General features: G+C 41.5%; 1 protein-coding gene across 2 annotated transcripts in view; it reads right to left on the bottom strand.

The window, feature by feature from the left end:
• Positions 1-1,176: 1,176 nt before the first annotated feature.
• Positions 1,177-27,570, bottom strand: part of TXLNB (taxilin beta) — a 49,590-nt gene continuing 23,196 nt past the window's right edge. Inside the window, exons 2-10 of one of the 2 annotated variants that reach the window (XM_048489582.1) lie at positions 23,085-23,541; positions 21,856-21,947; positions 20,124-20,294; positions 18,011-18,205; positions 17,396-17,515; positions 12,041-12,115; positions 8,405-8,497; positions 6,331-6,426; positions 1,177-4,054 (exon numbers count right to left, since the gene is read on the bottom strand). In XM_048489582.1, coding sequence (XP_048345539.1) covers positions 3,485-4,054; positions 6,331-6,426; positions 8,405-8,497; positions 12,041-12,115; positions 17,396-17,515; positions 18,011-18,205; positions 20,124-20,294; positions 21,856-21,947; positions 23,085-23,520 — 1,848 coding nt within the window. In that variant the 5' untranslated portion in view covers positions 23,521-23,541 and the 3' untranslated portion in view covers positions 1,177-3,484. The remainder of the gene's footprint in view (positions 4,055-6,330; positions 6,427-8,404; positions 8,498-12,040; positions 12,116-17,395; positions 17,516-18,010; positions 18,206-20,123; positions 20,295-21,855; positions 21,948-23,084; positions 23,542-27,570) is intronic. The other variant, XM_048489590.1, reaches the window with a different exon arrangement.

Below are 27,570 nucleotides of genomic sequence, written 5' to 3'. Positions count from 1 at the left end.
AAAAATGAAAACTAGTTTACCTGTAGGGGTTTGTCCTAAGTGAACTCTGGAGGATACAACTCATTATAACAGATATGATCAAGTAAGGAGAACTGATACTGTTTAGAGAGCAGGGTTGAGAGCAGTGGAAAGAGCTGTTAAGTCATAGTAAAATTATGGCGACCCCATAGGGTTTTCAAGGCAGTTACAGAGGTTTGCCACTGCCTGCCTCTGCTAGTGATCCTGGACTTCCTTGGAGGTCTCCCATCCAAGTAATAACCAGGATGACCTTGCTGGATAGTCTAGGCCAAGCAGGACAGGGCAAGTGGTGGGCTAGGATGGTTCAGATTTCACCTATGCCATCACTTTGCTGGTTTGCCTCATTGTGCATTTATCTCATCTTTTATTTATTTATTTATTTATGTATTTGTTTGTTTGTTTATTTACTCGGAGTTATTGTTTTCATGCCTGACCAAGGTATGCTGTATGGGGTAGTATATAAATTCTGAGTTATTTACATGTTGCTCAGATATTTATAGCCTGCTTTACACTGTATTCATAGCCTGCTTTACCCAGAATGGCTTTCAACTTTATTCTCCCCTCCTCAATTTTATCCTTACAACAGGCCCATGAGATAAGTTTGCTGGGGCAGAATTACTAGTGACTAGTTCAAGGCCAACCAACCAGGTTCCATGGCAGACTGGTTATTTGAACCTGACTCTCCCAGATCCTAGACACTCCAAATGCTATGCAGTGCTGGCGGTCTCTTATTAAGAGACTTAAGAAGAGTTTGAAGAAGAAGAGTTTGGATTTATATCCCCCCTTTCTCTCCTGCAGGAGACTCAAAGGGTCTTACAATCTCCTTGCCCTTGCCCCCTCACAACAAACACCCTGTGAGGTAGGTGGGGCTGATAGAGCTCTGAGAAGCTGTGACTAGCCCAAGGTCACCTAGCTGGTGTGTGTGGGAGTGTACAGGCTAATCTGAATTCCCCAGATAAGCCTCCACAGCTCAGGCGGCAGAGCTGGGAATCAAACCCGGTTCCTCCAGATTAAATACACGAGCTCATAACCTCCTACGCCACTGCTGCTCCTTAAAGCAACTTTTGCTCTGGTTTCCCCATAAAAATCCTTCAAATGTGACCATATTGTTCTGAAAGTAGTAGAAAATGAATAACACATAAAAGAGAGAAGACCAGGAAAGGAAATAATCAATTTTAGTAGATATGGAGCCTGTATTAATACAATCTTTGAAAAACTGTTATGAAGATAACAAGATCAAAAAATTATCACTATCTGATTCAGGCTGAAAGTCTACAGTTATGTTCACTCCATCTTAAAACAGCAAGTTCAGTTATACAGGTAAGGTTATACAGCTCATCATCCAATGCACAGTTGCAACTTTAATACTTGTCTTATACAAAGGGATTTAATGAGCTATAACAGTGTGTTAATTTGTATCCATAGATCTTTAAATAATGGCAGTGCAGGTTGTTGATAGTGTAGGTACAGTAGGTAAAACAAGGCACGCATGCTTTCAGTTTGTTTTTTAGAGGAACTACTTATTACATGCAGAACTGAAAATATGAGTATAAACAGCATGACACAGACTTCAAAGGAATATTCATTAAAGAGTAAAGATACTACAGTTTTGAGGATTGCCAGTTTTCTATCATATTTTTTTTTGGATTAGTGCTGAATCTTGGAATTAATTACTACAGTTTAGTAATTTAATGTTTTTTTCCCTGAATGTGACATAACAGGGCATTCATTGTTTCTGAAGAAATATATGATTTTTTTAACCTACTAGTAGACCTCAGAAAGCACATAAAAGACCATTTATTTGAAGTTGATGCCACTTCAAGAGTTCCTTGCATATGGAAAGCTGACATGGCAGGAAACAGTGATTGTAGAAGTCGAATAGATTTCAAATATATAACTGGATGGGGGGCAGAATTACATGATGCACTTTTTGTTAGATCAACATGTCCTGCATCTCATATGTTCAAAATTTGTGAACTAGGCTCCAAACTGAATCTAACACCCTAATGCAGAACACATTTATTTAAAAGAAGTCCCCTTGAACTTGATTGAATTAAGTTGCATTGTGTGTATTTCCAGCCTCAGCGATAACTGCATTGTATTCAATCAATCTTTTCTTTGAAATTTGATCTTCCCATTTTGTCTGGTAACATAATTTATGCCATGGGGCAATCCTAAACCAAATTATACTTTTTGAGGTCTATTTAAGTCAATGGGCTTAGAAGAGTGCAAGTCTAATACTAACTTAGAAGAGTGCAAGTCTACCTACTGAAACATTTTATTCAACAATATTATTTTGTTTATTTTTGTATAACAGTCTCTGTAACCAACAAAACAAAGGATTACCTACATTGAACAATAGTCTTCCTGGTGAACAAGAGGTTACTGAATTTAGTGGAGCCAAGCTATCCATAACCCAAGGTCATACACAATTCTGGCTGTAGTCTTGGGAACTGCTTAGGTCAAAGTGGCTTTGTGATAAACAAGAAATGTGTTTTCTACTAGGAATGAGGAGATGAGTCATAAAGGAGGATGCAAGATAAGACCACTGGATGACTAGGCTGAAGGGCAAGGCTTGTATCAGATTGTAGGTATTGAGCATGCTTAATCGGCTGGTGCATATTAACTTCTCCTGCTCTGACGACAAACTGTATTATAATGAACATACAGGAAGAATATGGGAGGGGGCCACATATTAAGGAGTAACATGTAAATAGGCAGACCGGAAAGTTGTGACTCTAAGTACCCTTAGCCAACGGGAACAGAGAGGGTATGGCAAATTCAGGAGAATAATCATGCTGTGGATATACTGTTTCGGTGTAGTCTGCCCATGTGGGGATGGCTCCCCTTTCTTTGCAAATAAAACTACTTAAAACTCTCTTCTGTTGGCTTGATATTTGTTAAAGAAATATTGGGCACCACAGCTTCAAAAGTGCACCTCAGCTAGAAGGGATAATGTTGGCAATACACAAGTAATTAGTAGTTTGAACAGCTTTGTATTTGTACTATGGTTTTTATTTTATGATTGATTCAGACGTCTCAATTAATGTTTTACCCCTTTTATTTCCTCTAGCCCACACTCCCAACAGCATGTTATTTCTCAAAATGGCATTATCTTACATAAATCCAAATGGATATTCAAAACCTTGTGGTGGAGTTCTTTGAGTATACTGAATGACAATGGTTTTTAGGGCATTCTGCCTTGCCATTGCTGAAAGCAGATGATAGAGGAAGGAAGATCCTGCTTTTTCTCTACTTCAGGAAAGTATTTTGTCTTGATCAGATGAGGCAAACCTCAAGCCCATCACTACTAATGCAACTTGACAGCAAACTGGCAAGATGAATCTCAGTCTTGAACAGTAAATCTCTGAATGGTTTCCAGCCCTATGATTTCCTTTGTAAAAATAACTCCAGGAGAAAATGAAAAGATGGAATTGTAGAAAGAAAGTTTCTTTTACATGTTACACTAATCAACTCCTTCCATGTCAGCATCAAGCAGCTGAAGCTCTGGATGGTTTTGAGCAGGTAGCTCTTCAGTTTTTCCTTCTTGTTGGTCAGTTTTTGGGATAGATGCTGCTGACTCCACAGAAATACTTCCTGTGTCTTGATGCATGGGAGATGGTAACATTGGCTCAGGGGAACAGAGTGGGCTGCATTCTTGTAGGTCATGTGGTTCTTTGCTGGCTTCTTGATTGGGCATTTCCATGTGATGGGTCACCATGAAAGCTGTAGCCAGATTTTTCAAGGCATTCTCACTAGTAATAGCCAAATCCTTCAGGACAATCTCGCTATCAACTGACAACTCAGCATCCTGGCCTATAAAAGAAGAACTTGGCCCAGCCTCATTTCCTTGGGTGTTGTCCCCTATGGTCTGGTCTTTTTCCTCATCTTCTTCTTCCCTTTCCTCCCCAGGGAATTGTGCTTCTTTAATTTTTTTGTACAGTACATTCCTTTCCTCCTGCAGTGCTCTGCAAAGGTTCTCTAGTCTTTGAATTTTTGCCACAAAACACTCATATTCCTTGGCCCTCATGGATTTCTGTGATTAAGAAAAAATGAAAGCATTTGAATACTGTCAAAATAATAGAGCTAGATAGGCTGAGGGGGCCACATTACCCCCTCCCACCCACCCACCACAAGTTTTAAATTGCTTGACATTGCATAATATTGCATAACATTGACCACTGCTGCCTAATGCACACTTCTTCTTGTAGGGGCTTTAGAGATATTGTCGTTTTCTAGGCTTCTGAAGCTTTTCAGTCATCACTGAAAACTATGTAACCAGTATGGTTTCAGAGAAAGTAATACTTAGGTCCCTTTCAAATAGCTTTTTAAATCCATTTTAACAACTGATCAATAATGGATTTTTAAATGACATTTCAGACACATCTGTTTTTGCTCTTGGCCACGAATGAATTTTTGTTTTACTTTTTCCTGCAAAGCAACTGGTGTCTCATTCGAAAAGCAGAGCTGAGCCTTTTTTTAAAAAATCCTTTCTTCTCTTTTTAGGTCCTCTTTGTGTTTCTGAATTGCTATAGAGAGGTGTTTGACAAGTCAGTGGTGTTTCTGAAAATGCTCCTCCTCCCCATATTTATCACAAAATGACTAGAGAGCTTCAGACACAGGTCATTAACAGATTTAAATATGCTGTCTGAAATATCCACCCAGTGGTGGGATTCAAATAGTTTAACAACCGGTTTCGAACTTCTGGTTAGTAGGACTCAGTGGCGGGATTACAACCAGCTCTCTGAACTAGAAAAAATTAGCTACCAGTTCTACCGAACTGGTGCAAATAGGCTGAATCCCACCACTGCATCCACTCCATGTCGCCTTACAAGGAATTGGACCAACAGATAACAATCAGTTTAGAATGTCAAAAGGTTATGGTTAAGGAAAAGAGTGGGGAAGATAGTTTATATATGCTGACTGTCACTTCTACATTGAAACGCTAATTTCATTGGTATTTAAGATTTGCATTTGTCAGGAACAAAAACCTTACATAATTGCTCTCTTTTAACTGTTTAAACTGTTACATTTTCACAAATTGACAAAGATGTACAAAGTGAAGCGGGAGAGAGAGAGAGAGAGAGAGAGAGAGAGAGAGAGAGAGAAACAGAGTAAAATGTATTGTAACTACCACAACCCAGTATTCACAAAATACCGCAGTTAATACCACCTTTGTATATTGTTTATTTATTTAAATTTATACCCCACCCAATTTCCAGCTAAAGTTAGGCTCAAGGTGGTTTATAGATGCAAATTAAAATCCAATATATATCAATTTACGGAAAACTATAGTATAAATACAAATCAAACAATTATGTATTAGTTCAAACTCAATTAAAATGGCTGCTACTACTAAGTCTCTAGCCTGATATTGGTTCCTCTCTATTTCCTGAGAGATAGGGAAGTGGTGACAGAGGGGGCAGTGGCACCAGGTGGAATTCAGGGGCATACCGGCCTAGGGACATGGGTGTCCCCATGTGCCGGGCATATGCCTCTTGGTCACATAGGGGTACATATGCCGTTTGGTCACATGGGGGGGCATTAGACACCCCCCATGTGATGAAATGGTGTGCACCCACCTGCTTCAGGGCCCCGCCCCCTCCCAGCCTCCCTGCAGACCAGCTTCTGCTGTCCCCAGACCCTGGGGAGAGCAGAAGCTGCCCTCCAGGGACGTGGGGAGGCAGGGCACCACAGCAGGTGATGGTGCTCTGTCCCTCCCTCCCAAACACATTTTAAAAAGCCCAAACATAAAATAAAAGAATACACCTGAAGAAAGTGGAAGTAGCAACTGCTGGAAGACAGAGAGGAGAGAAGAAAAACAACAACTGAGAGACTGTTTCTAGAAGTCAAACGGCTAGTGCTCATATTACCGATTCGGGATTGAATCAGAACTAGGGTCAAAAAGAGGACCCAGTCTAATTCATCTGTCAAACTGAAGATCTGCAAGGTCTCTAGAGAGGCTAGAGACAGACGCTGTCTGCCCTAGGGTCAGCAATTGACCAGCAATTGCCCCTTTCGGTAATTTGTGGCAGAGAGCAACTGAAGGCTCAATCTGTTCAAAACACGATTTCTCCAGAAGTCCTCAGGGAAATAATATTTATCACTCTTTAATCATCAACTATATAAACAAAAATATGGCTAATGGTTGGTGGAGGGTAGCATTCATATTTGTGAGTGCTCCATAATCCTTGTCAAATGGTTGATTCAGAAACGTGCCATTAAAGAAAAACTCTAGGGTAACATATTTGGAATTAATTACTTTGAGGTGATGCTCTTAAAAGACAAAATGCACAAGGACTTGTTTCTTACCTCTTCAATCATGTCCAGTAAAGCTTTATTGCAGTTCTCAAACCTTGATTTCCATGTAGCTGTATCCTTTTCTAACTTTTTCATCTTCTTTGTCATCTAGAGAAAGAAAAAGTACCAACCATAGAAGGAATGTCAAACATTGGCCCCTTCTGCATGGGCCATTTGGAGTGGTGCGGGGCCAGTAAAAACACCAATGTGAGGGAGGCATTCGCACTGCTGCCACTGCTGGAGTGCAGCAGCAGCGGCAAATACCCCCCCCCCCCCACAATGGCGTTTTGTTGACTTGCTCGTTGAGCGAGTCTTTTGGAAAACGCAGCCCTCCACCTGGTGCCACTCTAATGGCACTGGGTGGAGGGTGGAATTTTCCCTGCACTGCAGTATATCTTCTCTTAACTCTTGTCACCTTCCATCACTCTGCAGCAGCCAGGGGACGTGCCCCTGGCCTCCGACCCAGGAAGCATCGCTCTGGCCAGGGGGCGTGTCCCCTGGCCTCTGCAGAGAGAACGGAAGGCGATAAGAAGTAAGAGGGGACTTCTTGAGCCGGGCCCTGTGCAAATGCGGCCCCGGGGGTGCGCCAGCTGCAAGTATTCTGGCGCACCCCTGCTTGCCAGGCCCATGCAGAAAGGGCCATTGTCTGGAGTTATATAAGCACTTCAGCTTGCTTTCCTTAAGGCTATTCCAAGGTAGCTCTTGAGGATACCACAACATATTTTAATGAGTCTTGTTTGGGAGCATCACATAATTGAATGTGCCCAGTAGCTGCACTGAAAAGGTATTAACAGCCAAGCACATAATAGTTGACTATTACAGTAGTACAGAAAGATGAGTGCACTTTATGAATTATGAGCTGTGCCCATATGGTACCATAAGCACTGAACACTTTATCATAAAGGTCCCTTCTTTTGATTAGTTGATTTGTAATCTGTATGCATGATTCAATGTCCATCAGCCCATTGAATCTATAATATCTGTGGTAGACCAAGAGAGTTTTGATGAAGGATTGAGGCTGCCATAGGACTGCAACATTCTTTAAAGTTGTAGAATATGCAACATAGGCTGCACAGTAGCAGACAATCCATGCTGCCATGCCTACAAGGGTTCCCTGCCCAAAAAGCAATGCAGTGGTCCTGTTATGTAGCATACTACCTGTTGACTAGGAAGATAGCAAGACCACACTAGCCATGTTGCTACATTAGCACAGGACCATTTGTGAGTTGCGACTGTGATAACATTTCCAGTGTGTTGCTTCTGCTTCTTGAATTGGACTTGTTTCAGACAGCCCATGTCTTACAATACTGCCATGATTGTGTTCATAATCTGTTCTTGCAATTGCTTTGCATCCTCTCCTCCAAATGAAATAGATTCTAATCTAGGAGGAAGAATGCTTCAAAGGACCACTAGTAGACCTTCCACATGGCTGCTGTGGCCATTCGGCTTTCTTGGAAATAATGCTATTAACAATAGTAGCAGAACGAATCACATTCAAGCTCACATGCACTATGTTTGTATAACTAACAGTGCTTTCCTAAGCAGACTTACACTTTCCATGCCCACTGATGTCAGGAGACTTAGAAGACTACAACTCTTAATTCCTGTTTGACAGCGTATTTCTTACTGTCCTTAACTGTTGTGAAGTTATGAATACTGCTGGGCACAACCCTTGAATGCAATGGCAATTTATGTCTATTTTACATGAGATAAATCACTACTTAGAATGAAGTGCAAAACTGAGCTATCCATTAATTCTTGCTGCCACTAAAGATTGTTGGAATAATTTAATAGCTGGCATAGAAGAGTGTGCAAGAAATGTCTTCACCACGGGCTCTTGCCTCAGTTTTATTGCTAAAGAATGGGGATCAGAAATGTAGAAAAAAATTGTCCTATTCTTTTCTGGGTTTGGGTCTTGATGATGCCATTGTACATTGTAAAGAAACAGCAATCAATTTTTATTTGGTCCTGTAAAGCATGCAAAAGTGTCTTGATAAAATAAAGGGAAAGGAAACTGAAGAAAGTGAGCTAATCTGCTCAAATATCATCATAAAAATGGATTTTAGGGAGGTGATGCACGACTCACTTTATCCATCTCTTGCTTGAAGCTGGCAAACACTTCATTGCTTTTTGTCAGTGTTTTCTGAAATTCCTCAAACCGTTCAGAATAAAGAGTAAGCTACATTCACAGGGATAAAAAATATCGGATCAGTTACACAGATCCAAGGATGGGATCATGATAAAGATGATCAGAAAAGCCTTCAAATAATTGCTTTTATTGTGTGAGATGAAAATACAATAACCACATTTTCACCCTACAGAATCTCTTTTTGTCTGGATCAAACCCATACAATGAACAAACAGAAATAGCAAAAAGTGGCTAGTGAGAATTAAAGCTGTTTGGTACATGTGAATTGTAAATCCAAGAACATTTGGCTTTACCCTAGCTATTTTTTTTCTGGTATTTTTCCATTATTGTACCAGGGAACTCTTTTGATGGTTGCATCTAATTGAAATTTGGCAAACAAAAGCTACCTGGGGATTGTGTATTCTGATCAAACTGCAGAAACAATACAATGTAAAACCATTGAATTAGAGACATTAGTCCTTCTGCACAACCTTTTTAAGACGTCTTGGGGATGTCTTTAAAAAAAGTGTCTGTTGATTTTTTTTTGTCCAGACAGCATGGATGAATAAAGTGCTAATGGAGACAGTGGGTCCCCCCTCCCGCTCTCTTTTCTGCTGATTGAATCCTCTGTGCCACCTACCATTTGCTGAAGGTTTCTCACAGAGGTTTCCTCTGCTTGCATTATGTCCGCTCATTTTTCCTGCATGTAAAGTAAATGATTGCAATTAGCTTTTCCTGGTGATCTTGGGAATGTGTCATTTTTCCTTTTTTTGTGTTTTCAATGAGATCCCTTTGAAGCTATGCAGACTGGAAATCTGCATGTATTGGCAATTCTCATATTGAGTCTGCGTAAACTTTGAAGGTATCCCATTGAAAACAAAAACAAAAAGGAAAAAATAACACAGTCCCGGATCACTAGGAAAAACTAACTTTGTTCATATACTTTATATGCAGGAAAAGTGAGCAGGCGTGATGCAAGCAGAGGAAACCGCCATGTGAAACCTTCAGCAAATGACAGGAGAATCCCTCAGGTTGCAGCAAAAATGGTGGGTGTCAGCTATGGAGAAAGCAAAAGTGGAAGCTTTAAACTTGGGGGAAGCATATTTAAGCTGTCTTAGGGAAAAAGATTGCTAGTTAAGAGTTTTCAAAAAAATGATGGGTTGAACTGAAATAACACATCCTGAAGATGTCTTTGGGGGAAAGCTATGTGGAGTTCCTTCCCTAGACACTTCTTTTAATGTCCTCAGGACGTTTTAATTTGTGCTGTGCAGAAAGGACCATTGTCTTGATCTTGAAGATGCTGAAAGTTCAACTGATTTTTTCCACACTCACATCTTCAAATTCTCCTTTGGCCAGTTTATTTTCTGAGAAAAATTACAAGGCTCAACACCCCCACTGCTTTGGTGAAATCTTTCTATTAACTTATGAGGTTTCAAAGTTCCCATGTAAATTATTATTTGAAATAAGTTAAAGTTAAGCACACAGGTATGTTAGGTAAAGTAAATGTTTTCCATAACATGCTTTCCCAATCTAAAAATGGCACTGCTTCCTCAAGCTGAATGCAGATGAAGCGATAGGAGTTGTAGTACAGTAAAGAAAGAGGGATTTTTGACTGCTGGTTTTATTTGTAATTATATGTAAAATGCATTTGTCTCAGCCTATAATTTTCTGCCTTACCTTTTTGTACTCTTATGTCCTTGCACTTCAGTGGAAAAGCAAAATTAAAAGTAAATGACATATGTTGCCTGGTACACAATGCAACGGTAAACTGGTCTACTCAGACTCTTTCTGAAATCTACCATGGAACTAGTTATTGCCAGAAGAAAGTGTTCTTAAAGATTACAGTGCTAATGTGTTTGTGAAATTCAGTTATTTCCCTTTTTAAGAAACAAAAAAATTCTAAACTAGAAAAAAGGGAAGAATTAAAGCACTTTCTAATTCTCCCATAATGTGCAAAAAAGCTGTAGAAATCTTGAGTCTTAAACTGGAGTAGTATTTATTTTTGGTTGTATACTGTGTGCATCTGTAGCAGTACTTTCACCAACTATTTACCATCAATCAACTAGTGATGGGCATTTCAGTCTTAGGCTCATTCCGCACATGCAGAATAATGCACTTTCAAACTGCTTTCAGTGCTCTTTGAAGCTGTGCGGAATAGCAAAATCCACTTGCAAACAGTTGTGAAAGTGGTTTGAAAATGCATTATTTTGCTTGTGCGGAAGGGGCCATAGTGTTCTCTTCCTCCTTGTTTCTGCTTAATCATCACCTGGTCCCAGGGGTCTCTCCCATCACTATGAGAACATCAGGATGGCATTGTTGAAAAATGGGAGTTGTTGATTACAGGTTAAATGAGATTATTATATCACTGCCATCTGTTGCATATATGCTAGGTGTTTGGGATTTTAGTTTTATTTGACAGCTATATTTTTATATGTATGCCACCCCAAGCTTGACTATAGTCAGGAAGGGGCAGGGTATAAATGCAATAAAAAAATAAAAAAGTATGTTTACTTTGATGTGGTGTATATTCCCATGCAATCAGTGTGGAGTGGTTTATTAAAGGAAAGTGTCTATACTTGCATAATTTATTCTATTAACCATAGTTTTTTAAAAAATATATAGAATTAAGTTATGAATTTATTGAAAATTAAGGTCACTGCTAAGACATGTAACTAGGGCCGTTTCCGCATGGGCCAAAAACGGCGGCTTGGGGGCGGTAAAAACGCCGCCCCCAGGCCGCCGTTCGCACAGGCGGCGCTGCTGAAACGCAGCAGTGCCGACCTGGCTGCCCTTCCCCTCCCTCAGGGCGGCGTCAGGCCGCCCTAAAAAACAACCCTTTAAAGGGTTGTTTTGAGGGAACAGCCGCCTTCCCGGCAGCGCCGGGTGCAAACAGTTAACCGCCGGGAACACGCTAAAGCAGCTTCTCTCCCACTTCCTCGTTCCTGTCGCCGCCCTGTTGGCCTCCTTGCCCTCACTGTCCTCCAACCCCTGGAGGTCGGAGGGCAGCGTGGGCGGGGCTTAGGAGGCCAGCAGGACGACGACAGGAACGAGGTAAGTGGGAGAGGGAAGGGCGAAGAGGCGGCTCCATGTGGAGCCGCCTCTCCTGCGGCGGCCTCTGCTGGGCCCGCTTGCATGCTTGCGTGCGAACGGGCCTCCACCCCCACGCCAGCAGAATTCTTGCCGGCGTGGGGGCGCTTAGAGGCCATGCGGAAACGGCCTAAGGTAGTTTGCACTAAATGAAGGGAATAGAAGATTCAGTGGATGTTAAAATGTTAGGATTAGATAGAAAGTGAAAATCAACATATGAATGTGATATTCCTAATAATCAATACTCAATCCCTCCCTTATCACAAAGGTTCACAAATGTGTTTCCTCTTGCCTCCTTGCAACATATGACATACATTATAAATTGCTCCCTGAAAATACCTTCAATGTTAAACTTGGTGCATGTCTCTGTTATAGGCATTTCATTGATCTATATTAATGGGGTGAGAGAAGCAAGCATACAGGCCTATATGAGTCCACATTTATGTGTCATATGTAATAAACAGGAAAAATTGAAAGCACACCATGCCATGTCCTCTCCTAATTCACCTGGGCTTGGAGAACCGTTTCCTGTTCCTTCAGCATTTTTGCCTGGAGCTTCCATTCGGCAGCTTGATTGAGTAGCTGGGTTTGGAATAAACAATGAAAAAATGCACTTCATTTCAATTAAAAGTTCATGGAATTCATAGCATCATTATATTGTCTAGAACTCATTCATAAAAGGGTTTTTCATGTGGTTTCGGAAATGCCAGCATTTTTTCTTCTTTCCTTCATCAGAGGAAAAACAACAGAGATTAAAATGAAATCCTGTGGGGCAATTACAAGTTGGCTGTGTTTAATGGTATGAAACAAAACTCTGAGTAGCCTCAGGGCTAGTCAGTTTTCAAGCTAGCATTAATCCAGCAAACTGCCTGGCCTTAGTATCACTTAAAATTTCACCAAGGTTGTGTTGTCACATATTCCAGCTGAGACCCTGTAGAGGTCTCATGTCAGATACAAAAAGGCCTCTTCAGAACTGATGAAGCAGAAATTGTTTATGTGTGTAATCCATTGTGGTTTACTAATTAGTTTCTCTCTTTTCTTATTGATGTCCCACATCAAACGTATTTGTTCCTAAAGAACAATAAAAATCCAGAAGATAGCCTGTAAGAGACAAAAAAGTGCAAGCAGGCTCTCTGGAATAACAGGACTTTTTTGTATGTGTGTTTTAAACACACAGCCTAAAGTAATATTTGGAAATCAACCCAGCCAACCGGATGATGAAACTGGTATTTTTTGTTAATAAAATATGAAGCCAAAACAAGGGAGGATTTAAAACAGAAACCAGTTTATAAAGAATACATAAGTATTGAATGCAGTTCTTACACATGCATGTTAGTGTTTGTGCCTAGATTTACGAAATGTCCAAAGAGTTTTGTTAAGATTCCAGTGCTGGAGGCTAGCCTTAGTACAACCTCATGAGAACTGTTTTCTCCCCCAACCCCCACTTCCCTGTCCAAACTGGTTTTCTAATTAAAGACACAATGTAGTAAGTAACTAATTGAAAAAGAGTTTGAAATCTAACTTATGCTTGTAAACAATTTTCATTGCTTTAGACAGGTCTCAATGGGGCTGCTATCAAAACATGTGGATTTATTAAACATGGCCAAAGGCAAGATACCAGTGGGTGGAGCCCAGTGCTCACTTGGCTTTCTAATGGTAGCAGATACTGCAGCAGCTGGAGGGAATAAGGGGACACACAGAACGAATAAGTCATGAGACTCCCAGATGGATAGGAGCATAGTGACATGGGGCTGTTGCACAATATATGCTGTGTTCTCAGCTTCCTGGTTGTGGTTGTGGTACAAAGTATTACAGATAGCTCAGGTATAGTGTTGGACCAGACGTCCAGACAAAAGGATCATTGTAAAAGAGGTTTAAAAAGAAATGGAGAAAAAGCTGCTTGGAAATGTTTTCAGTTACAGGGGGAAAAAACAATACAGAAGTCCCCAAAGGAAACATTTTATTTCTTGCCTGAAAACTTTTTAAATGGTGTGTGTGGAAAAAGTCAAAACCTTACCGAGCATTCTCCCATTTCCACACCTGTAACTGGTGTTGGGTGAGGCAATCACAAACAGGATGACATTAAGATACCATTAAATTGTACTACATTACGGAAGTGGAAAGAAAACAGTGAACACAAGGTTGCTGTTTTGTTTGTTTGTTGTTCTTTTTAATTGCAACAGTTCATGTTTCCTGTAGCTCCAGACTTATTCCATTGTTGGATTTAGAAGGCAACAAACCATTAATGAAATTACAATCTCCCCATGAAGCAGATATCTCCTCATTCCATGAGAAATAAGAGATTTTACCAGGATTTGCTAAAGATACAGAACATCATGAAACTGCTGCAGTTATCAGGTGAATAATTTGACAGCCTGTATCTATTGTGGCAATCTGTTGAAGATTTAGGGGTGGAATACAACTTTTTCATCGTCATGGGTCCTGTGGTATTCCTTTCCTAGAGCATCTGAAGGCTGGAAAAAAATTAAAATATAACTTCTTCTCAATGTATTTTTAAATAACACTAAAGGAAGGAAAATGAGCTTGGGTTCTGCTGTCAGACATGATTGTTTCTTATGGTAGTCACTAGCATAGATGACTTTAAAAAAGGATTAGGCAGATTCAGGGAGGCAAGCTCCTTATACTACAAATTTACATTGGTTACTTGAACATACAAGAGAATTTCAGAAGAAAATCAGTTTCTGTTTCATAGCTTTTGACTGTGTGGAGTATGGAAAGCTGTGACTGGTTCTAAAAGAAATGGGTGTGCAAGTAGTTATTTTGATGTGCAATCTATACTCTGAACAAGAGACTTCTGGGCAATATAGAGAAACAGAGGCCGTTTCCAAGACGTTAACCTTTTCGCTGCCCATCACCGCCAGAGTTCTGGCCGGGCGCATGAAGTTTTTCCGCTTCTTTCCGGGTCTGGATCTTCACAATGTCCTGCCGGTCGTCGCTTCGCTGGTCGTTTAAGCTCCCGCCTTCATCGCTGCCCTCCCACCCCTGGAGGTCGGAGGACAGTGTGGGCGGAGCTGGGCGACGGCCAGCAGGTGACGCACGGTGACATCGTGAGTCGGATCGGAGGAGGGGAGACAGCGCTTACCGCCGTCGCCGTTCACAACCGGGCCGCTGAAGACGCTTCTTCCCAACAAACAACCCTTAAGTTAAAGGGTTAAAGGTTTTAGGGCGCCTGACGCTCTGGGGAAGGGAAGCAGAGGTCAGGTCGCTTCGCTAAAGCTGCAGCAGCGGCTCCTGTGGTAATTCGGCGCCTGGGGCGCGGCGCTTTCATCACTCTGCGGGCCGCCGCTTTATGGGCCGTGCGGAAACGGCCAGAATGATTTCCATTTGGCAAAGGTGTCCGATAAGGATGTATTTTATTTCCCTATCTGTTCAATGTGTATGCAGAACATATTATAAGGAAAGTTGAACTAGATTTAGATGAAGGCAAAGTGAAAATTGATGGAAGGAACATTAATAATGTGAGATATACAAATAACACCATATTACTGGCAGAAAGCAGCAAAGACTTGAAACCATTACTGATTAAGGTTAAAGCAAAAAGTGCCAAAGCCAGATTACATTAAGCCGAACATTAAGAAGACAAAAAAAATGAGGGGAGAGGAATTATATAACATTAAGGTGGATGATGAAGAAACTGAAATTGTTCAAGATTTTCTGTTCCTTGGATCCACCATCAACCAAAAGAAGGACAGTAGCTAAGAAATCAAAAGGAGACCAAGATGGGGAAGGGCATCCATGAAGCAGCTAGAAAAGATGTGTCATTGGTGACCGAGACCAAGTTAACTCATGCCATACATTCCCATTACCATGTTTCTGAAAACTGGGCAATAAAGAAAGGAAGGAAGAAAGTTATTTAAATATGTTGTTGGAGGAGAGGTTTTTTTCAATGGTATTGTTGACAGCCAAAAGGACAAATAAGTGGATTCTAAATCAAACCAAGCCTGAACTCTTCTTAGAAGATAAAACGACTAAACGGAGGCTACCATACTTGGGTCACATTATGAGAAGACAATATTCACTGGAAAAGATAATAATGCTAAGTTGCAGGCAGCAGAAAAAGGGGAAGACCCAATGTCAGGTGGATTGACTCAATAAACAGCAGCAGCCATCAGTCTACCAGACTGTTAACGATAGGGCATTTTGGAAGACACTAATTCATAAGTTTGCTAGTCACCATAGACTCGAAATGAAACACACACATACATAGGCCTACCAGTGACTACTAGCTGTGTTGCTTCATGGCAAGGTTATGGTCCCTGAGAGAGGGGGAACAAGTTCTTGGTCATCCTGCAGGCTCATGGAGTATTATACTTTCATGTTATGCTTTGGCTGATTCTGAATGAGGTGTGTGTATATGTTGGGAGAAGCAGTGGGAATCTTTGGCTGAGGTTCTATGGTGACTCTTGGAGCACTTGTCTGGGACCAAAACTGGCTAAGTATTCTGAGATCAGTTACATCTCTCTCCCTCTCTTTCTGAGTGTGCACATTTGTGGACTCTCAGTTAAAAAACCTGAAGCTGATCCTAGGAATTTGCTTCCAGAAATTATTGGTTCATGTGACTTCATATTCTCTCAATGCTGATGCTAAACTGAATAGAGTTTTATTAATCTTGGTGCTTCAAGGAAATTTTAGACTGGTCTGTTTCACCAGCTAGCAGAAATTTACAGCTGGGTAGTTGGAAATTAAAATGTGTCATACACTAGAAATCCTGGAAAACCACCAAAAAGCAAGATATGTGAATCACTGGAAATGTGTGCCAAACGAAGTTTAGGATTTAAGGAAAAGTGTATTGCACTATACATTTGTTTTAGTGATGTGACTCTAATTGCTTTCTCGATTATGTTATGCACACAAATAAGTGAAATGTGTGGTATCTCTAGAGGAAGTAGAAAAGCCACTGGGAGGCAGCAGAGCTATTCTATTGCTGATAGCTCTTCCTTTAGCTCTTCTAAAGAAAGAGGAAAGATGCATGAGATTTGCAAACAATGTGCTAGGGAGGATTCAGAGAATCTGCTTAGCATGTTTGTGAGTTCCTGAAACTTATGACATACTGAAACATTTTCACTACAAACACATAATAGAATAATAGCCTGCCATGTTTGTGTTGAATCCAGTCCTTGTTCCTAGCCAGGATTCTAGAAATCAGGAGTGTAGATTATACTAATGGTTTAGACAGCAGATGCCCTGAGAAGAAGAATCAGAGGCTACCTTATGGTCTGTATATGTGGAATCAGAGACATTAAAACATTGTTCAGTGTTTTTGTCCTTTGGAAACTCAATGCTTGGGTGGCTATTATTTCTAAATGTCCCAGGGTCCAGGTGTACAGCAGGATCAGAGGTCTATTGGTTGGGACTGGGGCTTCAAATTCTTTCTTAGCCATGAAACTCTCTGAGTGACCTTGGGCCAATCACTTTGTCACAGCCTAACTGATATTATGAATTGTTGTAAAGAAAAACTAGATGTCCTTAGGTTTGCCCTGAGCACCTTGGGGGAAGGATAGGAGATAAATACATGCAGTTCTTCAAGGGAGCATCTGATAGTTTAATTAGGAGAGTAATCATTAGTCAGTGATAGAGTCTCAATTCATTATCTGGTGTTTCCCCTTAAGGGATCTCAAAAAGCATGGCTGGGAGATACCTTGAAGAGTGGACAGCTCTGGGAAGGCAGTGTCACAGATTGACACTGTTGCAGCTAAAACAATCTGGGCATGAGAGTGGCTAGATGGGAGACCATTGAAAGTCCTACCAAAAAATCTTCCTCAACTCACCAGGGTGGCTAATTAAAATGTTAGATGGCTATTTGAGTGGACCAATGCATAAAAAAAGTAAACAAGTAAGTACATAGTCCTTCTCACGCTGGTGCCGCTCCTCTGCTTCTTTCATCAATTCTTGTGACTGTTCCAGTTTGGCATCCACTAGTTTCTGCTGAAGCTCTCTGTGCTTAAATATCTTATCAAGGTGCTAGAAGAAAACAGATCATCATGTATTTTATTTTTAGATTCAGCAACGTTGGCATCTGCAGAGTCTAGAAAGTGGGGGGAAATATCTGTTTGACCATATAACATAATGACATATGAAGTGTTTCAAAATTATTACTGAATATTAATCTTATGTACAGGCAGTAAAGACAGAAAACACTGGACACAGATTTTAAAATTATGAATACATTTTAACTATGCTGCATTCTGCAATCCACACAATAACAAAGTAATAAGCCTCCATTTGTGACACAAACAAATTGTTTTGCTGTGTATATTTTCTTTTTTTCAGCTGCTATTCAAATATGTAGTGAAGTGAGAAGTGTTATCTGAAAAGATACAATGCCTGTGCTCTCTCTGCTGAGTGGCAAGGACAATAAGTACCCTGAAAGTGCATTGAAGTTCATGGCAAGAAGTTCATGGCAAATGAAGTTCACCCTTGTGCATCATGTGTGCTGAGGGCCATTAGTGCTCTTACCTCCTCTCTGACTTCATACTGGTCTATGATGCTTTTCAGTTTCTCTGCTAGATCTGTGTTCTCCTGGCACAGCTTCATGTTTCGTTCACTTTGCTGCTCAATCTGTGCCTGGATATCATTTAGGGTGCCTTGGAAGTGATTGGTGATCTCCTTCCTTTTCTCCTCTTCCTCCCTTGCCCGCTGAAGAGTCTCTTCCTATATTGAGAAGGGGAAAAAGCGAATACCAGTATTAGCAATTTCCAGAAAATTTAGCATCCGCATTATTTTATTGTACTGGATTAGTGTTAGAGCAGATGCAGCGAGGAAGAGTAGGCCATTGTAACATTGAAAGGACACTTGTGTTTGATGATTGTATGATGTCATTATATATATATTTGCTGTCAAGTCACAGTTGACTTTGGAGACTGTGGCCGTTTCCTCACTTACCATCTGCTGCGCGCCACGCTCCCCAAGTAGCACGGAGTCCCGCAGCACTCCCCACTACGGGGCGGCGACAATGCAGCCGCCCCGACGCTGCTGCTCTCGCGCCCCCTCAGTGTGCGTCATTCCTGGCACTCCTCAAAACGGCGCCTTTTGATGAGAAGCCTGGGAGAGCGCCAGAAATGATGCGCGCTGAGAGTAGTGTGCAGCAAAGGGTGGTCGAGGTAAGTGGGGAAATGACCAACATGGGGTTTTAAAGGCAAGAGACATGGATCATACCAGAAACTACAGAGTTTCATGCTTTTTTGAGAATTCTTGGAATTTTTATTGTATCAAAGGACTATGGGATGAACTGCAAGGAAACATAATTTTTTTAAAGTGCAGTTTTGTCTAAAACAACTTGCTTACAGTCAGAGTGAGGCAGAAAGGCCTAAGGAAGGAGAACCACCTGATTGGCCCAGTAATTGTATGATGTAGGGTGGGGAAGTGGGAGGTTAACTCCTGTCAGAAGAACATGTGAGGCTTTTTGCTCTTGTGTGTTCCTGTTGATAAGTGCCATCTGTCTTCACTGTGCGTGAAAAATTAAACATCTCTGAGGGAAGTAGCCAGTCAAAGTGTGGGACTGCTACTGTTATCAACCTGAGTGATGGGTGAAAGCAAATATATATACAAAGTATATACTGATGGAAGAGTTTATTGAAGGGTCAAGCTGTAATAAACCAGGATAGCAATATCTCCTAGTGAGAGAAGGATTCCTGTGTACCAGTGGTCTGGAGGTATTGGGATTTGCTTTGGTTTACTTCAGTAGAGAGTTTATGTTTCATTTTGAGGGTTTTTCTAGCTCTTTGGACTGTGAGAGAGTACTATGTATAGGTCAGTGGTGGAATTCAAATAGTTTAACAACTGGTTCCAATGGGTGGGATTCAAATAATTTAACAACTGGTTGTTTACAAGCACCATTTTAACAACTGGTTCTGCCGAAGTGGTGTGAACCTGCTGAATCCCACCAGTGGTATAGGTACCAACCTAGTGTTTGGACCCTATATGTGAAGAAGTCAAAAGTCAGTACCATATACAAAGTTAATGGAACTGCACAATCTGTGAAACATCTAAGAAACTATAACATCTAAGCTGAACTGAAACTGAACAATCTTGTTAAGTGGTGTGCAGAGAAACAAACCTCAGAACTTCTGTGCCAACCTTTTTGTGTATAATGTTTGTGTGTGTGTATATCCTGCCTCCTGCCTTATTTGCTTCATCAAAATCTATCACCAAGTTATTATTCTTTCCTTTCCCATCTCCTCTATCTGTTAATAAATCTTTAATCTGTTTAAGTTTTAAATCTGCCTCCAGTATTTATTTTAGAGTGCTTTAGTGAGGGGTGTGCCTGGAAAGGAATCAAGTCAACTGGCATCCTTCACCTTCTGGGAGTTTAAGAGGACTCAGGGGAAGTGCTTTCAATGAAATGCTACCATTTTCTAAAGCACCTCAGTCCCTGAAGAGGAAAACATGGGAACTGACCGGACAAGTCAGCAAGTGGTTCTCTGCCTGAAGAAGGTAAGAAGGTGTGTGTATGTGTGTGTGTGTGTTGGGGGGATGGTCTGTCACAGACCACAATTCCAAGGATTCCTCAATTGGCAGCCACCACAGTTTAAACAAATTAGTATTACAAACATGTTCTTATTTGACTCACCTTCAGGGTTTTATTGTGTCTTTGGAGCTCCCTACAGACACTCTCCAGCTTGCTCCGGGCAAGGATAGCTTTGCTATGTTCACTCTGCAACTGGTCTTTTTCTTTTATAAGCAGTGCTTGCTTCTTCTGCAGACATTTCAGCTTTTTCTGTTCAGTACGATGTTCTTCCAACTATGCAGTCAGACAATTACAACAACAGCAATAAACAGCAACAGTATATTTAAAGGAAATTAACTCTGATTTACAAGACATTTTATTTTTGTGTCTATAGAAGAAACGCATCCATATAGTGGAAGGCTTCTTGAATAAAAAAAAGTTTCCACTGTTATGTGTATATGTGTATATAATGCCATCAAATTGTTGCAACTTATGGTAATCCTGTAGGGTTTTCAAGTCGAGAAATTCACAGAAGTGATTTTGTCATAGCCTTGCTCTGCACAACAACCCTGGTATTCTTTGGTAGTTTCCCATCCAATTAGTACACAAGGCTGATCCTACTTAGCTTCCAAGATATGACAAGATCAGGCTAGTTTGGGCCATTCAGGTCAGGGTATTCCACTTTTAGTTGAATCATAAGATCCATCCAGATACCTTTGTCAAAAAGATGCACATCTTCATTCATACCGAAATACTTTCATAATCAGGAAATATTGTCATTTAAGATATAATTTAAGGCTCTTCCAGACATCCTTTCCTCATGTGGACCAATTGGATCTCATACGTTTACTTAGATGATGATGTCACTGCAAGTGCGCCTGTTAAACTGCTGTTATACGTCAATCTAACCATTATCCTTGTTGACAAACAGTACTTTTTGCCTGTAGAAAGCACTATTGTTATAAGTTTTCCTCTCAGATACACATATCAAAGTCACATGCTTGTACCGGGTTCCACTACTGAATGCTGCTGCCATGAACAATGTTTTCAGTTAGCCAGAAAATGTGCCCTGACCTAGTCCTGTGTCATTTACAACAGTCTAGTAGCCAGAAATGGGCAAGTGAACCTTTTCATGTCATGGAGATGAGCATTAACATATGCTAATGTTCGCATATCACTGTTTGTCACGTTGAGTCAGACAACTGGTCTGTCTTACTCAATATTGTCTGTTCTGATCAGCAGCTGCTTGCCAGAGTCTTGACCTTTCCTAGCACCTTCTGCCTGAATTGCTGTAACTGGGGTTGTCAGAGATTAAACCTGAGAATCTCTGCATAGAAAACATATGTTGGTGCAGAGACAAGACAGGACAGAAACTGCAAAGAAAGTTGTTGACTAAAGAGGTTTCAAGTAGTTTTACTATAACATGACATTGAAACCACTCACCTTCCCAGTTGTTGTTCAGCACTCTACCCCTACCCTAGAGTATACAGCAAGCTCACCAGTAAGTTAATCTTGTTATATATGAAGCTATATTCAAGAGTTACAGCTAAAGCTGTTAGATAGCAACTCAGAGTTCAGCACTTTCCACTGCAGATCCCTTGTTAAGAAGGGATTTCTACTGTGCATCTCCCAATTTCTACTGTCCATCCTCCCCTTCTTTTCCAGGTGAAGACCTTCAGGTGTCTCCATATCAAGCAAGGGAGGAGAATGAATGACAGAACTGGGCCAAAGAGACTACAGTTTCCTCTTCTGTCACTTCACTAGGATCTTAAAAATGCAGCATTAATCTCTGCTACATCTTTTCATGTCAAGTTTCACATCTCCACTCCCAGGTTTCCATAAGTGCTACACTAACCAGCTCGGCGTATTTCTTAAATAAAATGTCCAGCTTCTCTTCTGGTGTATTCAGCTTATTCAGATGTTGCATCAGCAGGGTAGCTTCTTTCCCTGCAGCAAATGACAAAGGAAAAAGGTCATTTTGCAGACTGTACTTTGGACTGCAGTTACTTGGGGTTATACTTGCAGGAGAATGGCAGTAATGAGGCGGCAGAGCCCTGAGGTGGTAGAATAAAGTGAAGGAGGATTCAAGCTTTGAATGTTCCTTTGCATAAAACATTTCAGCGCAAATTGAAAACAAGCACAGCAGAGAGAAGAAGCCTACCCCCTCTCTTTCATGCTGAGCTGATTTGCTGTGTGTAGAGAGTTCTTAATGTAAGACAGTATTTGAAATGGGAAAACACAGAAGTACACTGAATCAAGGCTCTTGGTCTATCAAGGTCAGTATTGTTTACTCAGACTGGTAGCAGCTCTCCAGAGTCTCAGGCTGAAGACTTTCCCATCACCAATTACCTGATCTTTTTAACTGGAGGCGCTATACCACTGAGCCATGGCCCTCTTGTATTAGCCTTCCATCATCAGTCTAAAGCGGTACAGTCCATTCTGTCTAAAGTGGTACAGTCCTGATGGTTTTGCCACCTCAAATCTCCTGCATGTGAACACAAACTTTAGGAATAACTTCCAGTTCCTCATTTATTTTTGTTTCTGTCCTTTGAAAGGCAAACAATATTTTGCATGCAAGGTTTCTTCTAAAAATCTACCCCGGGGGGGGGGGGGGCATTATGCACTACCCTTTTAATGGGTTGGTGTTCTACATTGTTGAAGAAGTTATATTCATGCAAAAAATATTTACTGATGGGATGCCTTGTGTAAGGACAAGCTGGAAGAATGATGAACTATTTATTCCAGCTGTAATTTGGCTATGGGAGAATTCTCACATATCCCAGACCAGCCAGCTGCATTTGCAACATACAAAAATCAAGCTTTGAGATGTATAGGTTAGTGCAACCAAAAATAGTCAGTTGCTATGTATTCAGCAGTCTTGAGTGACTTCTATTTTTGAGGCATTTAGCTGTTCAAAGAAAGCCCAGTTATTAACAGTCAAGACTTTTAACCATTGGCCAGACAAGAATTTGTGCTATCTGTGTCAAGCATTGAAATGCTGCAGAAATCACAGCAGCACCTTTCCAGATATAGCCAGTGAGTCATGTTCAGTTTTGCATTCCAGATATGCAAGCAGCTACTTGCCTAGTCCCTTCAGCATTTTCTTTTCTAGTTTCTGCTCCTTATGAATACTGGATTCCTTTGATCCAGAGGCATCCCCAGCAGCCGCTTGTTCCTTCTCAGCCTCATCATGGGCATCTTCATATTCTCCGTCATCATTATTAAATGATTCTCCCTTCTCAGGTTTGTCTGTTCCTTTAGTATTTCTTTCCTCGATCAGACTGGCAGCTGACCCGTAAGTTTTAATAATGTCCTCCAGCTGTCGGCTCAGCTCCTCAGATATATCACAGAGTTTTATTTCAGGCAGAGAATGTGCTGCATTCTCAGGGGATGGAGGCACAGAGGTTGATTCTTCATTTAGTTTCTCCAAGCCATTCTGAGTCGGTAAAGTTTCAGAGCAGTTTATAGGAAGTTGCAATTGTTGTTCAGGTTGGTGACTGGTAGGTTGGTTATTCTCCATTTTTTTTAAAAAAAAAATTACCTGTCAACAATGAAATATGGGTTTTAGATAAACACACTGGTAATCAAGAATAGTGATCAGCATTGTATCAGTACAAGAAAACTAGCAATTTATGCTTGGGCAGCCTGTGGAGAAATGCCCTTCACTTTGGGTTACAAAACCCACACCATATTCCAAGATGTTTCTCTATTGGTAAAAAAATTAAGAGAGCCAGTATAGTGCAAATGTTAAGATCAATGGACTCTAATCTGGAGAACCAGGTCCAATTCCCTATTCCTCCCCATGAAGCCTGCTGGGTGTCCTTGGGCAAGTCACACTTCTCTCAGCCCAGGTGGTGGCAAGCAAACCACCTGTGAACATCTCTTGCCTTGAAAATCCTATGGGGTCACCATAGGTTTGCTGGGACAACAGCACTTTCCACCAATGAAATAACAAGGAACAGGAGATAAATTAATTGCTCTCAACCATCCCCCATACTCACAATGGCTGTCACAAGTATCCGGTGCTTAACATTTGGTTGCAAATGGTACTTGCCAGCAGAGAACAATCAAAGGACCATTTCCCACCCTGGAAGGAAATGTGACACCTAGGAGATGACAAAGATGCCGAGATGCCAAATACTATATTAGTTATACTTGAGTCCAGTAGCACCTTAGGGATAAGAGTTTTTTTCCAAGGTTCTACTGGTCTCAAATCTAACCATTCTCCTGTAGATCAACATGGCTAGCTTCTGAAACTAAAAATGCTGGATTGTATCTCTTCCTGCTAATAATAGGAAGAGAAGCACTGAGCCAAGGGAGGAAGCAAACAGAGGAGATACATTCTTTTGACAAGGGGCTGATTTCATCCAGTGATAATTTACATGAAGGTACTACATCTTGATGACCACCATTACCATGTGAAGCTAATAGCCTGGACAAAGTCCCAAGGTAATGGATGACTGATAGAATGTGGTAATTTTAAAAAGTAAATAGCCTATCTGGAATAACAACAAGCATGGTATGTCTAGAGGAGGGACAAAGGACTGTGTGCATGCACCTTCACTTTCTAGCCTTGCTCAATCCATTGGTGTTCAGAGACATTTTTATGAATTTTAATAGGTTTTATAAATGTTAAGAGGCTTTAATAGGTTTTATGTATTTTAAATAGATTTGTTTGATTGTAATTGCTTTTAGGTTATTGGATTTTACAACTTTTATCCTATGTTGTAACCTGCCCCGAGTTCTTCAGGTATCGGGCAGGATAAAAATATAGCTAACTAAATAAAAATTATTTTAAATAAATGTCTTACTATTTTGAACAGTGGACGTTTGAACAGTGGACTTCACAACAACATTAAGCCCCACAAGAACACGTTACTAAAATGGCACCAAGGGAAGTAGTTGGTCAGTGGGACTGCTAGATCCCTGAAGTATACAAGGGTGGTAAGCCATTTCTGCAGTACGTAATCACAGCTAGCAGGAAACACAGTCACTAGAGAAGCAGAGTGCTAGGAGTGCTGACCCTCTTAGTGTGAGATATGGGAAATGACCAACAGGTGGCAGCATAGATATCCAGAGATAAGCAAAAAAAACCCCCCTCTAAGGCCTCTTCTGCACACGCAGAATAATGCACTTTCAGTCTACTTTCACAAATGTTTGCAAGTGGATTTTGCTATTCTGCACAGTAAAATCCAGCTGCAAAGTGCAATGAAAGTGGATTGAAAGTGCATTATTCTGCATGTGTGGAAGGGGCCAATGAGTGGGGTGGGCTTGGGACAGCAGTGTGGGCAGTGATGGCGTCCTGCATAACAGCCTATGAACACATCTACCAGCTTTGCATTGAATTAGAACATAGGTCTATATAGGCCACTACTATCTACTCTACCTGGATGGCACTAGGTCTCCAAGACAACAGGCAGTTTCTTTCTCCAAATCTGTATCTAAGGTCCTTTTTGCTGGGGCTGCTGATAATGGAACCTGAATCTATAAGTAATTCATGACACATACTTCTGAGCATTCTTTGATGTATGGGAGCTAAAAGAGCCAAACATGTTGCTTTCTGCTCACTCTGCTTCCCACTGGCGTAATGCCCATTGGGCAAGGTGGGCAGCTGCCCAGGGCATCACCTTGTGGGGGGCATCAAAATGCTGGGTTCGTTTTTGGGTATTTTAGTGGTTTTCCATTTTTGCCCTCTAGGGGGCGCAGTTTTTAAGCTAGAGGCACCAAAATTTCAGCGTATTATCAGGAGACTGTCCTTATGCTACCCCCCAAGTTTGATGAGGTTTGGTTCAGGGAGTCCAAAGTTATGGACTCCCAAAGGGGGTGTCCCTATCCCCCATTGTTTCCAATGGGAGCTAATAGGAGATGGGGGCTACAGTTTTGAGGGTCCATAACTTTGGCCCCCCTGAACCAAACTGCACCAAACTTGGGGGGGTATCATTAGGGCAGTCTCCTGATGAGACCCTGAACGTTTTGAGACTGTGCTTTCAGAAATGTGCCCCCCACAGCCTGCAACCCCCATTAACAGCAATGCAGAAAACTCAATGAAGAACAAAGATTCTTGGGCAAATTTGTAGGATGTTCCTGTAGGGGGTGCATTTTTGGATGTATCGGCACCAAAATTTCAGGGTATCATCTGGAGATGATGGCACCCCCCAGGTTTGGTGCAGTTTGGTTCAGGGGGGCCAAAGTTATGGAGCCTCAAAACTGTAGCCCCCATCTCCTATTAGCTCCCATTGGAAACAATGGGGGATAGGGGCACCCCCTTTGGGAGTCCATAACTTTGGACTCCTTGAACCAAACTCACCAAACCTGGGGAGTAGCATAAGGACAGTCTCCTGATGATATGCTGAAATTATGGTGCTGATATGTCTAAAAAGGCACCCCCTGCAGGCACCAATGTCCTGGTGCAAAAAAAATTTGGTCGTGGTGGAGTGGCCACCTGGGGGGGGGGGGGCATTCAACTCAGGTTTTGCCCAGGGCTACAGCTTGCCCAGGGCTGCCTCATTACACCCTTGCTGCTTCCTCAATCTCATTTCCTATCTGTGTGCATGTGCAGTAATACTTGGTCCATGCTTTTGTTTTGTGTGGTTGCAATAAGATATAGTATTATTTATTCCAAAGCCCCATGGATACTGGGGAGAAATGGCTTCCCTCCTCCTTTTTTCTCCACCCCTTCTGCAACCAGGCATCCTAGGACTCAGATTGGAGGGCAGAAAATGCAGTGTGCCTGGCAACACCGGTAGAGGGCGCCAAAAGGGGTGGTATTATAAAAAGCAGGCAGAAACCTGGGAGAGGGTTCTAGGGTTCTTTGGTTCTCTGGCTGTCTGCTGTTCTTGGTTGTTAAGAGAGAAGGGCTCTGGAGGCAGCGGCAATGTTTCCAGGCCATGTGCTCAGCCTAGAGATGTGAGCTCTCCGTGAGTGGTAACTGTTTAAGCTGAGGACCTACCCTGCTTTCAAACATCCAGTAGGCAGGGTATGTGTTAGAGAAATGGAAAGGGGATTTGTGGTTTGTCTCCTTTTATTTGTTTTTCCTTGCGTTATCTCGTGCGTTAATAAATACTTATTTTTCAAACCTTCTCTGTACCATGTATGCCCCCCCCCCCCCAGTCTGGGACACGCTATGTGAATATGAAACTGAGGCAGAGGCCTTGTAACCGGGAGAGGAAGCTGGGAAATCCTGGTCTTTCCCAATAGGCAGTCCTCAAAGGATCAGGTGGTGGCAGCATACCCTGAGAGAAAGATAGCCCTCTCCAGGGAAAAGTTGGTAACCCCTGGGAGAGTGCAGAGCATGACATAGGGCCTGCCAGCGGTAAGCAAGCCCGTTTCGCCACAGATACAATTTGAATTGTGGGACTTTGTACTTACGTTTTTAAGTTAATATATTTTATTCTTGCAAAACTGCACTAATAAAAGGGACCCCTGATCTGGATAATGCTAACAAGACTGCATGCCTCTTTCTGTCTGCTTATGGCTTAGGGATGGCTTTGTGCACTGCATCAGTGCTGGTACAGTTACATACATAGAGTAGAATCGTCATAAACTGAAGCACTGTCACACCAAAAAAGGA

This window comes from Sphaerodactylus townsendi, linkage group LG01 (genome assembly GCF_021028975.2).
Source record: "Sphaerodactylus townsendi isolate TG3544 linkage group LG01, MPM_Stown_v2.3, whole genome shotgun sequence".
In the NCBI taxonomy this organism is placed as follows: domain Eukaryota; kingdom Metazoa; phylum Chordata; class Lepidosauria; order Squamata; family Sphaerodactylidae; genus Sphaerodactylus; species Sphaerodactylus townsendi.
This window is presented reverse-complemented; position numbering and strand designations above follow the sequence as displayed.